Source organism: Agrilus planipennis, unplaced genomic scaffold (assembly GCF_000699045.2).
Source record: "Agrilus planipennis isolate EAB-ADULT unplaced genomic scaffold, Apla_2.0 scaffold221, whole genome shotgun sequence".
Lineage (NCBI taxonomy): Eukaryota > Metazoa > Arthropoda > Insecta > Coleoptera > Buprestidae > Agrilus > Agrilus planipennis.
The window spans coordinates 278,548-292,658 of NW_020439479.1; the positions used below are offsets into that span (position 1 = coordinate 278,548).

General features: G+C 37.1%; 1 protein-coding gene across 2 annotated transcripts in view; it reads right to left on the reverse strand.

Moving 5' to 3' along the window:
* The window catches only part of LOC108738760, a 159,604-nt gene that overhangs the window by 78,900 nt on the left and 66,593 nt on the right, over positions 1–14,111 (reverse strand). For both annotated transcript variants that reach the window (XM_025979155.1, XM_025979154.1), the window contains exon 5: positions 5,760–5,793. In XM_025979155.1, the coding sequence (XP_025834940.1) occupies positions 5,760–5,793 (34 nt within the window). The remainder of the gene's footprint in view (positions 1–5,759; positions 5,794–14,111) is intronic.

The window sequence follows — 14,111 nt, forward strand, 5'->3', positions numbered from 1 at the left end:
GTGACGTTTGAGAAGCGAATCGCAGACGTCAATGCGGCGACACAGATTTCTCTCTGTGAGAACATGGGGAACCCATACATCGAGCTTCGAGGATAATCCCAGGCCTTTCAAGTGGTCATAAACTGTTGAATTTGATAAATTTAACCTCAATCCGATCTCACGTGTTGTTATTCGCCGATTCACAGTGCCGGTGCAAAAGAATACAATTAAATCCTCTGTCGGGAAAAAACGAAATGACTTTCCGAACAACCGTATAGAATTCGTTTCAAAGATCAAGCATAGAGAATTTTCTTTGCAGTGTCTCGTCAAAGACAGTTGCCTTACATATCATTTCGTTACAAAATGTTTCTTTGAAGACAATCACATAAAACTAATTTTTATATCCCTCGGGAATAACAGTTTTTTTCTGGGTAAAAGGTACCGTACGTCCTTTCTTGTACCCCTGACAATGTGTGTACAAAATTTCATGATAGGTTTTACTCGCGGCTTCGCTCACGTTGAGGTGCTAAATACGCGTTAAAGATCATCGACAACTACATAAAGCTAATTTATCTATCCCACGGGAACGGTTTATTTTTTCTGGATAAAAGGTACCCTACGTCCTATTCTGCACCCCTAACAATGTATGTACAAAATTTCATGATAAATTTTACTCGCGGCTTCGCTCACGTTAACGTCCTAAATATGTATCAAAAATCATCGACGACCACATAAAACTATTTTAGCTATCCCTCGGGATTTTTCATGATGATCGGTTGAGTAGTTAAGCATTTATGTATACAGAGGTTTTTGCCATTGCATTTACTCTTAGCTTAGTCTCTTCAGAGAGAATTTCATTCAGAGTGTCTTCCATCATGGACAATTTCATTGAAGAGAATCTCGTTGTACAGATTCAGTTTAAAAAGTTTCAACATCATTCATTACCAAAAGATCATTTAAAGAGAATTTTCTTTATGGTGCCTCGTTAAAGTGAATTGCCTCAAATAGTACTTGACGGAAGATTTCATTCAAAATAATTTCAAACAATTTTTGTTATAGAGATTTCGTTTGTAAAAGTGTCTATGTAGAATTTTTCGTCAAGACATACTTTTTATGGGGTGCTTCTCCCATATGCTGTTGTAGGACTTTTTGAAAAAAAAAGTTTTGGGTATTTCATTCCCACCAGCCAGTAATGCTGGTGGGCGGGCAGTCCCTCCGGACTATGCCGGAAGGTAGGGGGCGGAAGGCCCTCTTCAGCCTCCTTTCAGGAATCGTGGGAATGGGTGGATGGTGGTTCGGGTGAGAAAGTTGAGACGGACGAAATGAAGACAGAAGAGAATGAAAGATTATCTGTGGAATATTACTGCCCCAGTATTCGCCTAAATGATCCAAGGAAACCACAGAAAAACATAGACCAAGGCAGACAGACCCGGAATCGAATCGGCGTCCTCCCGAATGCTAAGCAATAGTCTAGACCTCTAGGCCATGCCGCTCGGTGTGGGGTTTTTGGTTAATTCTCACAATATATACTTCATTTACTTTCTCTAGCGAAGTACTCCTTCCAATGTCTTGGATGCGCGCTGGCAACATCGTAGGTAAGGAGAAAAAAGCTCATTATACTCTCGACTCTTGTTCATTGAACATACTTTTTCATACAGTATCTGTCAAAAGTTTTATTCAATCATCAAAAGTAATGCGAGTCGAAAACAAGCGTTAAAGCCTTTAATATGTCTTCAAATATAAAGAAACATCTCGTTGATATTTTCAGTAGTAAATGGTACCAATAACAGCACATTTGAGCAATGCAATTGTAGTGGATAAAATGTTCAATTTTTCCGTGCAGTACTGTACGGATTATACGCTCCTCATCGATTAAGAGTTTGGCCGAGAGTTATCTCCTTCCTTTTCTGGCCTAGTGCTGTTCTTTTCTACTTTGCGCCGGTCAAACTGAAGGTCACATCGCTACAGAAAGTAAACGAAGTATACCTAACTACTGAAAAGCCGAGTGCAAAATTTTCGTTCTCGCCCAAAAAAATAAAATTCCGACCACATCTAAGAACCTATAACACAAAAAATTTGTCAAGTTAAGACATTAATTTGTTCGGTTGAATTTCTGTATGACGTAGAGACTTGACGCGATACCGTTTCGGTCTTAAAATTTTAAGCGTTCCGCTCGTTGTTTTCATGATTTATTAAACGTTTCGGAAGCGGAACGTAAACTGAAGCAGAAGAGTTAGTTAACTTGTTTCCGCGACATTCGCTTCAGGAGCATCCCGTTGTGCTGTTCCCTGTTTTTCGTTTAATGCAAAACGTGCATAACTGTTCATGTTCATTCGCATAAATTCAAGTAAATAGCGCACAACGGGGAGATATTCATTTCTAGGCAAATAATACGACGTTTCTAACACGCTGTTACGTTTCTGTTACCAAATATGACACCTGTTTAAAACTTTCTGGCAGGTGATATGCGTGCGGTTTCAGATATCCGATGAGTAGATACAGTAAATCGTAATAAATGAAAGCAACAGGCAGTACATTGCCATCTATTGTCATACTTACTGTTAACAGAAGCATTTCAAATATTTCGCAAATCTATTTACTTGACGAACTGAATCTAATTAGACGCACCTGTAAGTATATATATGAGTGTTTCCATGAAAATAGGGCAACTCTATGATGCAATTAGTCTTTACTATTTTGACGTGACAACGTCTTATAATTCGATGGAGCCGGCTGCANTAATTATTTTGATATAAATTTCGCTTGGTAAATTAAAACAGCTTTCAACCAAAAAATGCGACACACAAAAACTCCTTTCTAAGTCATATTCAGCTTTTAAGGTCCCTGATTCTGACATTAGCAAATAAATTGTAGGTAGATTTTCTTGAGAACCCTCAGGACAACAGCGCAGCGCGAGATTTCGTTTCAATTTTTTAATATTCCCATTATTCGTACGTACTTTATTCTCCACCGGGGCCGTTCTTAAAATGTCCTCTGGCATTTTTTCTTTGACTCGAAATTAAATCAACTCAAAAACTTTCATCAAAATTTTAATTACTTTTCTCCAACTGAAATGTCGAAGTTTCCAGTAGATGAAAAATTCACCGTTGAGACGGAAATAGAACCAATTCACGGAACCAAAAATATTTAACACCGATCCGCAACAATCTCAGACACGCATTGTAATTGTTACTTAATTGCCCAAAATTGATACACAAATAGACGAAATCTTATTCATCAATCCCAATTCCAATTCTACATCCATTTAGAATGGTTGGACACGCACCTCCACTTTCTCCTATCCTGAGGTAAAATTCTCATTTCCCTAAATCTAGAACATCCCACAATCCTTGACTAACAGAGGTACCTCCACTTCTCTTAACTCCTGTTTCTGCTTGCAGTATGTTTAGCCCTTCATGTCTGAGAAGGTGTTTTACCAACTTATCTCGCCTATTTCTTATTTACTTCCATAAGACCCTCTATACTCCAACTCTTTCTATACCATATTTCGAACGCATCTAACCATTTCTTTTCCGCCACGCCTTTCGTCCACGTTTCGCACCCGTACAGAACCGTGCTTAGGCATAGACCATTAACAATCTTGTCAAAACTGACTGTATATGTCTACTGCTCGGTCCATCCTGAATTATATAACTTCTTTTAATTTTTCGTTTCCTATCTTTGTATACATACTTAAAATAATGGACAAGATAGGGTAATCTTGTCCATTAACTATTTAATGTTCTTTAGCAATTTTTATAAAATACATCGAAAGAGCAAAAAGAAAAGAAAACTTGCTAAACGATATAATTAAATATACGATAAAATAAAAAAAAACCGTTTCTTAAAAAGTATTTATAAGAGACTGAACCTGAACGAGTTCCTGTCACGTCATAAAACGCTTCATTGCACCTTTTGATAGCGCGGTGATAAGAACGAATCATTTTAAACGACGATTCTTGGGGAAAATTGATTTGTCAGCTACTGCTCTCTACACGACAGGGATTCCTTTACGAAAAGTAGAAATGAACAGTAAAGGCTGACGAATATGTGAGACCGAAGAAGTCCCATGCCTGCAGGCAAACGCGAAAACGTCCAACATTATTTTTTATTATCGGTTCCACTTGAGCGACAAGTCCAATCAATGAAGAAAATAATGAATAGTGAAGAAAATTGACTCTGAAAGCCATCGATTCACTCGACTGTCAAAAAGACCGGATTTCAGTTGCGTACATTGTCCGGGCAATGTCGAAAATTTTTGTGACGGATTGTGTACAGAAAGAATAGGAGAACAGAAGACTCTATGGAAGTCAATAAAAAATAGGCGAGATAGGTTGGTACGACACCTTATCAGACATGAAGGTCTAGTCAGAGACATATTAGAGGCAGAAACAGGAGTTAGGAGGGGTAGAGGTAGACCTAGATTAGATTACTGTTCGCAAATAGTTAAGGATGTGGGTTGTTCTAGTTTTAGGGAAATGCGAAGTTTAGCTCAGGATAGGAAAGAATGGAGGTACGTGTCCAACCAGTCTTAGGACTGGCGACCTTATGATGATGATGATGTGTACAATCACTAATAATAATGCCTTTAGAGATCCATATGCCAAACAGATAAATAATACTACAAGCATCTATTTACATATGTACTATTGTTTTAACAAGTATAAACAATGTCTTCTTAAAAGGGTGCAAAGTTTATATAGCGCACAACCTAATTCTGACTAAATATACCTAACTATAGTGAAGTCAAGTCACTCGATTGTCACAAAAAGGTTTGAATCCGTTTACCTAAAATGTTACAATAAATAAAGTACAGAAATATTTATATTCAATACAGTAAGAAATCAAGCTACGTATGGGGCCGGGGTTTCTTATTTATATGCATATGAGACCAACAACTTACGTTAGCCTCAAATATGATGCATCTTCAGGGTTAGGTTTCTAAGTTATAAATTGTGTATGTCCAAGGTTGCGGTAATTTTGTCGTGGAATATAGTACGGTAAAACATTGGTTTATGTATAACAAATTATAATAAGTAATTAAAATCACAATGAGATAATAAATAGTTAGAAAGTAAAACCACTTAAAATAACACGAAGTATAACTTATTTTTTTATCTATGTTTTTATTTATAACTTAGAAATCTAACTCTGAAGATTCCTCATAATTGAGGCGAAACGTAGGTTGGTCTCATATAAATAAAAAACCTATGCCCCATACGTAACTTGATTTCTTACTGTATACAATTGTTGGGGAACAAATGGCAACAAAATTTTTACCAATTTGCGATTCTACATTGCCAGGGCAATGTCTATATTGTTGAACACAACTCCCAACAAAATCCGCAGAAATCACATATTACCACTGTATATATATCGACAGATTGTGTACAATTATTGTTAACAATTCCTCTGAATCATTATCAACCAAGATATAGAATCCAGTTATCTTTTTGACAGTAAGTACATACAGTGTCTACTTAATGTAGGGAAATATTATTAAAAAGTGCTGCCAAACGTTAAACACACAAATTGTATAAACTTTGTCAAACTACATTATCTCTTGTGTATTTATTAGATATATTTACGGTAAATATATGAAATCTATCATAAATACGAAATGGGCTCATAAAAAAATAAGAAAAATCGAAACCAGTAATAACCCATGAATTTTGACTTAACATGTAATAATTTTTTAAATTGTCCGTTTATCAATTAGAAAAAATATATGACATTCTTTTAGTATCTGTTAATGCTAAAAAAAATATGTTTTTACTCACCCTCTTCTGGAACTTTTCGATTACTGCTTTCAACCTAAAAATAAAACAAAAACATATGGTAGATAAAAATCACGACTATCAGTCAAATTTGAAAAGAAACATCAAATTTGCAATATTTCAAATAGAAAATTAATTAAAAAATATATTTGTTTTTGGCTGAACAAAGAACGTCGATTTTAAAAATTAAAAATATACTACACATATATTTACAGGTATACTTATAGATTCCGTTCTTATAAATCCCCATCAATATATAACATTTTAATCCAGTTTTTAGCGAGTTAAGAAAAGTTTCGTTCAATTAAAGTAAACTAGACCGAAAACGAGGAAACTGCAAAAACGCACAATATTTACGAGCTCTAAATTCAAATGTAAATTAAGCAAATGCAAGTTTCCGCCGGTATTTAAATAAGACATTAAAGGAGAAAAATGTTTAAAAACTTGCAAGATAAACATTCGAAAAAAGAGAATCCTTAGCATTAAGCCGTTTAATTCTACCTAATTTTTCAAACAAGCGAAGCGGCCGTTTTCGTTGCATTTTTGTTTGTTTTCTGAGCGAAGCCATTCAGTTAATTAAGGAAAAAGAGACACGCCGGGAATATTTGACCGAATGGCATTCGTATAACGCTATTAAACAAACGAAATCACTTGACAGTTCACTCAGTTATTTCACCAACCAAATTGTAAACCATCACAATTATTAGTAAAAAGATCTGAAACATAATTCATTGAAACTTCAATGGTTTGGCATTATCTTGCGGAAAGAACTTCATCATCATCAACATACGGTCGTCAATCCTATGACTAGTTAAATTAAGCATATTAATCATATTCAAAATTAACAAAGTCTCAGTTACTTATATCAAAGTAACTTAATGCATAATTCGTTGAGATAAATTCGCAACTTCAATGTTCGCCATCAGCGCGGAATTTCCGCTGCGATAGGCGTCATGATGTAGTTGCGATTCCGCTGAGACGTGTAGGAACCGAAATCTTGTGAATCGACCACTACACATGAGCCTGCGATAGTATGCAATGTCACAGGTGGATAACAACGAAACCGCTGACCGCAACGATATCGTTAATGGCGTGTGATATCTTCCATGTCGTCCGTGTACTGTTTTGGTGTACCGCAACGGGATCGATGCGGAATTGCAACGCTATAATATATTCTCCGTGCCATACTTTTCACAACAGTTAGTAGTACTCTGGCAACTTTTCCAAAACGCTATTAATTTATGCACGACTACCACCGTTAACCCCTAACTTTTTTAAATTAGTCGATTAAGTTGAGTTCGAGATCCCAGCCTTTTTTTCTTCGTAGTCAGTCACTCTCTATTAGGAGCTGAGTAACGTCGGTTCCAGCTTTTATAACGGCGGCGCGACGGTGACGGGCGAAATCAACCGTTCGAACGCGCCGTCTTTTCACTGACTAAAACCTCCCGCTTTGAATAAATATCCTCTCAAAGAAACTATATTTAAGTATGAAAAACGAAATAACCCCACCGAGAAGCCAATTGAACTGTCTCCAAAAGCGAGAGAACGTAAATTTCTACATTAAAAGCCTCTTTGTGTGTTACCGATCAATAAACTCTTCCAAATTGATTTATTTTGTATTAAAATTTTCAGGATAAACAAACTCGCTCAACAAATTAAATGAGCCGTTAATGGGCTCGCTTGAAATAAACAATAAACAAATACTTCATGCAATTTCATTATCTATCTTAGTTAGAAGACCAACAAAACACTTGGGGCACGTCCAGGTGGGTTTAAAGTCAGACATAGTACTATTTTCCACTCTTCTACCCCCCTAACTATACGAATATGAGTAATCAAACAAATATGGAACAAAAGCCCATTATTATGCAAAAACTAGTGCACTTTATTTACATAATAAAGAACTTATATATAAATATAGTTCTGTAGCTGTGATAACAATTAGGGAAGATTTCAAGCAAAATAATTTCAAGTTTTTATTTTCAATGGTACCAAACTGTGTTAAATTCCTATATGAAAACCTAGTTTAAAACGCTAAGAGTTATCTTTTTTATATTTACACCGAGGCCAATACTAGATATTAATTAGTCAGTCCGGCCCTGCCTATGTATATCTCTTACCGGAAATGAGATCCGTCATTGTATACAATTCCTAGGAAATGTATATAATTCTTAAAATCGCCAGGAAATGAGTGAAATAAATTATATTAGATACATTTGCTAGGAAATCTATACATTTCCTAAGGCAATCGGAAATGTATTACAGGTAATAACTAAATAGATTGTAGATGTAGCTATATTCATTGGTGAAGTCATTGTTTGATTAGGGAGATTTATATCAGACTGGGGTCTCTCGAATGCTCCTGCCCGCCGGAGGCAGTCTGATATGTTAGTTGTTAAAATAATGTGACGAGGTTATCTTTGTTTCAACAAACACGATGTCCTTGTATTTTTAGTATGTTGTAGAGGTGATAATGCTAATCATTTTCATATTTATATATGTTGGGCGCGGAGATCATAATGAAGCATACTTTTCGAAGACATTATTTCAACATATCAGGGCATTAAAGAACCTCCAGTCTGTCATAAAACAATTAACCATACAATAACGTCACTAATGCATGTACATCTCCAAACCTAACCCAACCAAACAATAACGTCACCACAATGCATATACATCGGGCGATCGCACTAAAACCGCGTCAAGACAAATAACTCTGATTCTTAGTTTACTAACGTGTTATATTCATTTTATTCACAGAAAGCATTAGTTTTATAAATTTCCTAGTACAATATCGGAATTTCATACAATTCCTAGGAAATATTTTATAGATTTCCTAAACAGCCTCAGAATTTACTACAAATGGTGCAGTAAACGCCATCTGTAGCCCAATGCTACATTTTACGATTACGTATGCTCCAACAAGGTCCACCTGTGTGGATATCTACTTGCTGAAACGAATCCCGGCGTAGCTAACCTCAACGTGATAGGCACGTTACCATAATCGAATAAAATANAAATTCTGGGAAATAGAAGAAGGATCACCAGGTAAAACATTCACCTCTGAAGAACAAACATGTATTCAACATTTTCAACAACACGTCACCCGTAATCAGGATGGCCGTTATGTAGTCGCCTTGCCGTTCAATGAAAGAAAAGCAGATCTAGGTGAATCATATGCAATTGCATTAAAACGATTGTATAATCTAGAGAGAAAATTAACAAGGGATGCTGAATTAAAGGATCAATATCACGCCGTTCTTAAAGAATACTTAACTCTAGGTCATATGTCAAAGGTCACTGATGAACAAACAAAAGATTCAAGTTATTACTTTCCTCACCACGCAGTAATGAAAGAAGGTAGCTTAACTACAAAGGTCCGTGTTGTCTTTGATGGCTCAGCCAAGTCCACCACAGGCATATCATTAAATGATACCCTGATGGTGGGACCTACTATACAGAGTGATCTTTTCTCTTTGTTGCTGCGATTTCGAATACATCAAATCGTTATTACAGGTGACATTGAAAAAATGTATAGACAATTTTTAGTTCGCCCCGAAGACAGACGCTACCAACGAATTTTGTGGAGAAATGACGACAATAAAATTCAAACATATGAATTGAACACTGTTACTTTTGGAGTTGGGCCCGCACCGTTTCTCGCTATTGCTTGTTTACATCAGTTAGCTGATGATGAAGCAGCTGATTTTCCTATAGCTTCCAGAATCGTCAAGGAAGATATGTATGTGGATGACGCAATAACCGGAGCAGATACAGTAGAAGAGGCAGTCACTATAAGAGATGAGCTTATCAATCTGTTAGAACGAGGTCAATTGAAAATAAGACAATGGGCTTCTAATGATCCTAATTTACTAAAGGATCTGCCTAAAGAAAGTATTAACCCCCATCTTCAAATTGGGCAATCGTCTACAATTAAAACATTAGGCGTTTCGTGGGATTCAACATCTGATAGTATTATATATAAAGTACGAGCATGTAATTTGAGTGACCGTGTTACCAAGCGCCAAATACTATCTCAAACAGCCAGCATTTTTGACCCACTTGGTCTTTTATCACCAGTGATTATAGTAGCGAAAATTCTAATACAGAGGCTATGGTCACTTAAGCTAGATTGGGATGAAACGTTACCGATGGATCTTCACTGTAAATGGGTCCAATATTATAATCAACTTCCTGCGCTCAATAACCTTTCCTTTAAAAGGAAAACTATCATTAGCAACGCTCGCTCAATTCAACTACATGGTTTTTGCGACGCTAGTGAAAGTGCATATGGGGCTTGCATGTACTTAAGATCTGTTGATTGGGACAATAAGGTGTACACCGAATTATTATGCGCTAAATCAAAGGTTGCGCCACTTAAAAGGCTGACAATTCCGAAGCTGGAATTATGTGGGGCTGCATTACTTACTAAATTATATAACATCGTAAAGGACGCCATTCCTTGTAAGTTAGATAGCGTATACTTTTGGACGGATTCGATGATCGTCTTACATTGGCTTCGAACTCCATCAAAAAGACTTTTACCTTTTGTTTCAAACAGATGTTCAAATATCCAGGCAAATACCAATATAAATGATTGGTACCATGTACGGACACACGACAACCCGGCTGATCTTGCTTCAAGGGGCTTGCTACCTGCGGAGTTCGTGCGTCCTTCCCTTTGGCAGCATGGCCCAGAATGGCTGAATACAAACTGTAATTGGCCCATAAATGAAATAACACCTATTACAGAGTTACCTGAGTTACGCAAGGTATCATGTTTTCTAACAAAACCAAATGATCCTGCCGATAATTATTTATGGTCGATTTTTACTCGCTTCTCATCATTTAATAAACTTATAAGGGTTATAGCATATTGTTTACGTTGCAAACGACCACGCCGTACGGGTCCACTTACATTAACGGAACTTCGGACATCTCATGACGTAATAATCAAACTGACTCAACAGTTATTCTTTTCAACTGAAGCATCTCAACTACAACAAGCCAAGGAAATTCACCGAAATAGTAAACTGAGAAGGTTAAATCCAATAATGTGCACCGATGGACTAATTCGAGTGAAAAGTAGATTATTCAATTCATTTTTACCGTATTCGCAACAAAATCCGATAATCTTACCTAAAAACAACCACATAACTACGCTGATTATTGAAAGGGAACATTTATTACAACTTCACTCAGCCATAACTACTACCTTCTATGCAGTTCGCCGACAGTACTGGCCAATTGATGGTCGCAGTCAAGTAGCAAAGGTAGTTCATAAATGTGTCAAATGTAGTCGAGCAAATCCACCGTCGGTAAATTATGTCATGGGAAACCTCCCATCTCCTCGAGTAAATGCATCACTCCCATTTACTCATGTAGGAGTAGATTACTGCGGACCATTCATGATTAAAGAAAAGAGAGATCGCAACCGAAAAATGGTCAAAGTTTACGTAGCGGTCTTTGTGTGTTTGGCTGTAAAGGCAATACACCTAGAGGTTGTTGGGGATCTTACCAGTGATTCCTTCATCGCCGCCCTTCGAAGATTTATTGCACGGCGAGGTCATTGTGCCCATATTTATTCCGACAATGGCACTAATTTCGTCGGAGCCAATAACCACCTGCGGGAATTAATGACGCTTATAAGATCAGAAGATTGTCAAAAGAAGGTGCAAGATTTTCTTTCAATAAAATCTATTCATTGGCATTTCTCACCCCCGAGATCTCCCCATTTCGGTGGTTTGTGGGAAGCAGCCGTTAAAGCATTTAAATATCATTTTAAAAGAGTGGTCGATCATAACATCCTACTTCACCTAGAACAATTCAATACGCTGATTGTCGAGATCGAAGCTATACTGAATTCACGCCCTTTAACCCCTATATCCTCTGATCCTCAGGACTTACTAGTTCTAACACCCGGCCACTTCCTAACCGGTGATTCGTTAACGAGCCTACGCGAACGGGACTATTCAGAAGTACCCTCCAACCGTTTATCCGTTTGGCAGTTCCTTCAGAAATTAAAACAACATTTCTGGAACCGTTGGAAAAACGAATACCTCAACGAACTTTCTAATCGTTGTAAATGGACCAGCGGTCAACATCCAATCGTTGAAAACAGCATTGTTCTCCTACGAGAAGACAACATGCCTCCTCTACATTGGCCCCTGGGACGCGTAGTGAAAGTCCATCCTGGTGTCGATGGTGTAATTCGCGTAGTGACAGTGAAAACCGCGAAAGGGACTGTGAAACGTTGTGTAAAACAATTAGCACCGTTACCAATTGATAGTATTAATCAAAGTGATAGTAATAAGGATTGAATATTTTAATAATAGTGACTCGAAGTTAATTCCTTTAGTTATATATTGTATTAATAATTGTTTCAGTTTAGTTTAAGTTACTTTTAACTTTAAGTTTAATTTTCATTTTTGTTGATCGGGTAACTCACCCTCTCAACGGGGGGAGTATGTTGTAAATTGTCAAGTACCTCGCTTTCTATTTCATCGTCTCTCTCTACATCTTATCTATCTGTCCTTATTTTCTCCTTTATTTATGACTTTTCTGTACTTTCGACCACCATTTCGCCTATCCTTCTCTTGCCGATTACTAATACTTCTGTGCTGTCTTTCTCTATCTCACCACCTTTTCACCCTTAAGTAGCGTGCCATCGGTACCAAGAGGAGAGTACGAAGGTTGCTGCCAAGTCGCACGCTTCGATTCATTTCACCGTTCATTTCACCGTTTTATTCACCGTTTTATTCACCGTTTATTCACCGTTCTTGTTTCACATAGTGTACGCCGATTGAAGGCATTGTATATATTGTAAATAGACTCTATCACATTTACAGTGTTTTCAATCCCCAACAAAAACCTACAACCCTTTAATTAGGATTGCTAGGACGTTTCATGCGATAGTCTAGCCACCGATTCTGAGCCACCGAATCGTATGAAACATTTTCTCCAACTGAAATGTCGAAGTTTCCAGTAGATGAAAAATTCACCGTTGAGACGGAAATAGAACCAATTCACGGAACCAAAAATATTTAACACCGATCCGCAACAATCTCAGACACGCATTGTAATTGTTACTTAATTGCCCAAAATTGATACACAAATAGACGAAATCTTATTCATCAATCCCAATTCCAATTCTACATCCATTTAGAATGGTTGGACACGCACCTCCACTTTCTCCTATCCTGAGGTAAAATTCTCATTTCCCTAAATCTAGAACATCCCACAATCCTTGACTAACAGAGGTACCTCCACTTCTCTTAACTCCTGTTTCTGCTTGCAGTATGTTTAGCCCTTCATGTCTGAGAAGGTGTTTTACCAACTTATCTCGCCTATTTCTTATTTACTTCCATAAGACCCTCTATACTCCAACTCTTTCTATACCATATTTCGAACGCATCTAACCATTTCTTTTCCGCCACGCCTTTCGTCCACGTTTCGCACCCGTACAGAACCGTGCTTAGGCATAGACCATTAACAATCTTGTCAAAACTGACTGTATATGTCTACTGCTCGGTCCATCCTGAATTATATAACTTCTTTTAATTTTTCGTTTCCTATCTTTGTATACATACTTAAAATAATGGACAAGATAGGGTAATCTTGTCCATTAACTATTTAATGTTCTTTAGCAATTTTTATAAAATACATCGAAAGAGCAAAAAGAAAAGAAAACTTGCTAAACGATATAATTAAATATACGATAAAATAAAAAAAAACCGTTTCTTAAAAAGTATTTATAAGAGACTGAACCTGAACGAGTTCCTGTCACGTCATAAAACGCTTCATTGCACCTTTTGATAGCGCGGTGATAAGAACGAATCATTTTAAACGACGATTCTTGGGGAAAATTGATTTGTCAGCTACTGCTCTCTACACGACAGGGATTCCTTTACGAAAAGTAGAAATGAACAGTAAAGGCTGACGAATATGTGAGACCGAAGAAGTCCCATGCCTGCAGGCAAACGCGAAAACGTCCAACATTATCTTTTATTATCGGTTCCACTTGAGCGACAAGTCCAATCAATGAAGAAAATAATGAATAGTGAAGAAAATTGACTCTGAAAGCCATCGATTCACTCGACTGTCAAAAAGACCGGATTTCAGTTGCGTACATTGTCCGGGCAATGTCGAAAATTTTTGTGACGGATTGTGTACAGAAAGAATAGGAGAACAGAAGACTCTATGGAAGTCAATAAAAAATAGGCGAGATAGGTTGGTACGACACCTTATCAGACATGAAGGTCTAGTCAGAGACATATTAGAGGCAGAAACAGGAGTTAGGAGGGGTAGAGGTAGACCTAGATTAGATTACTGTTCGCAAATAGTTAAGGATGTGGG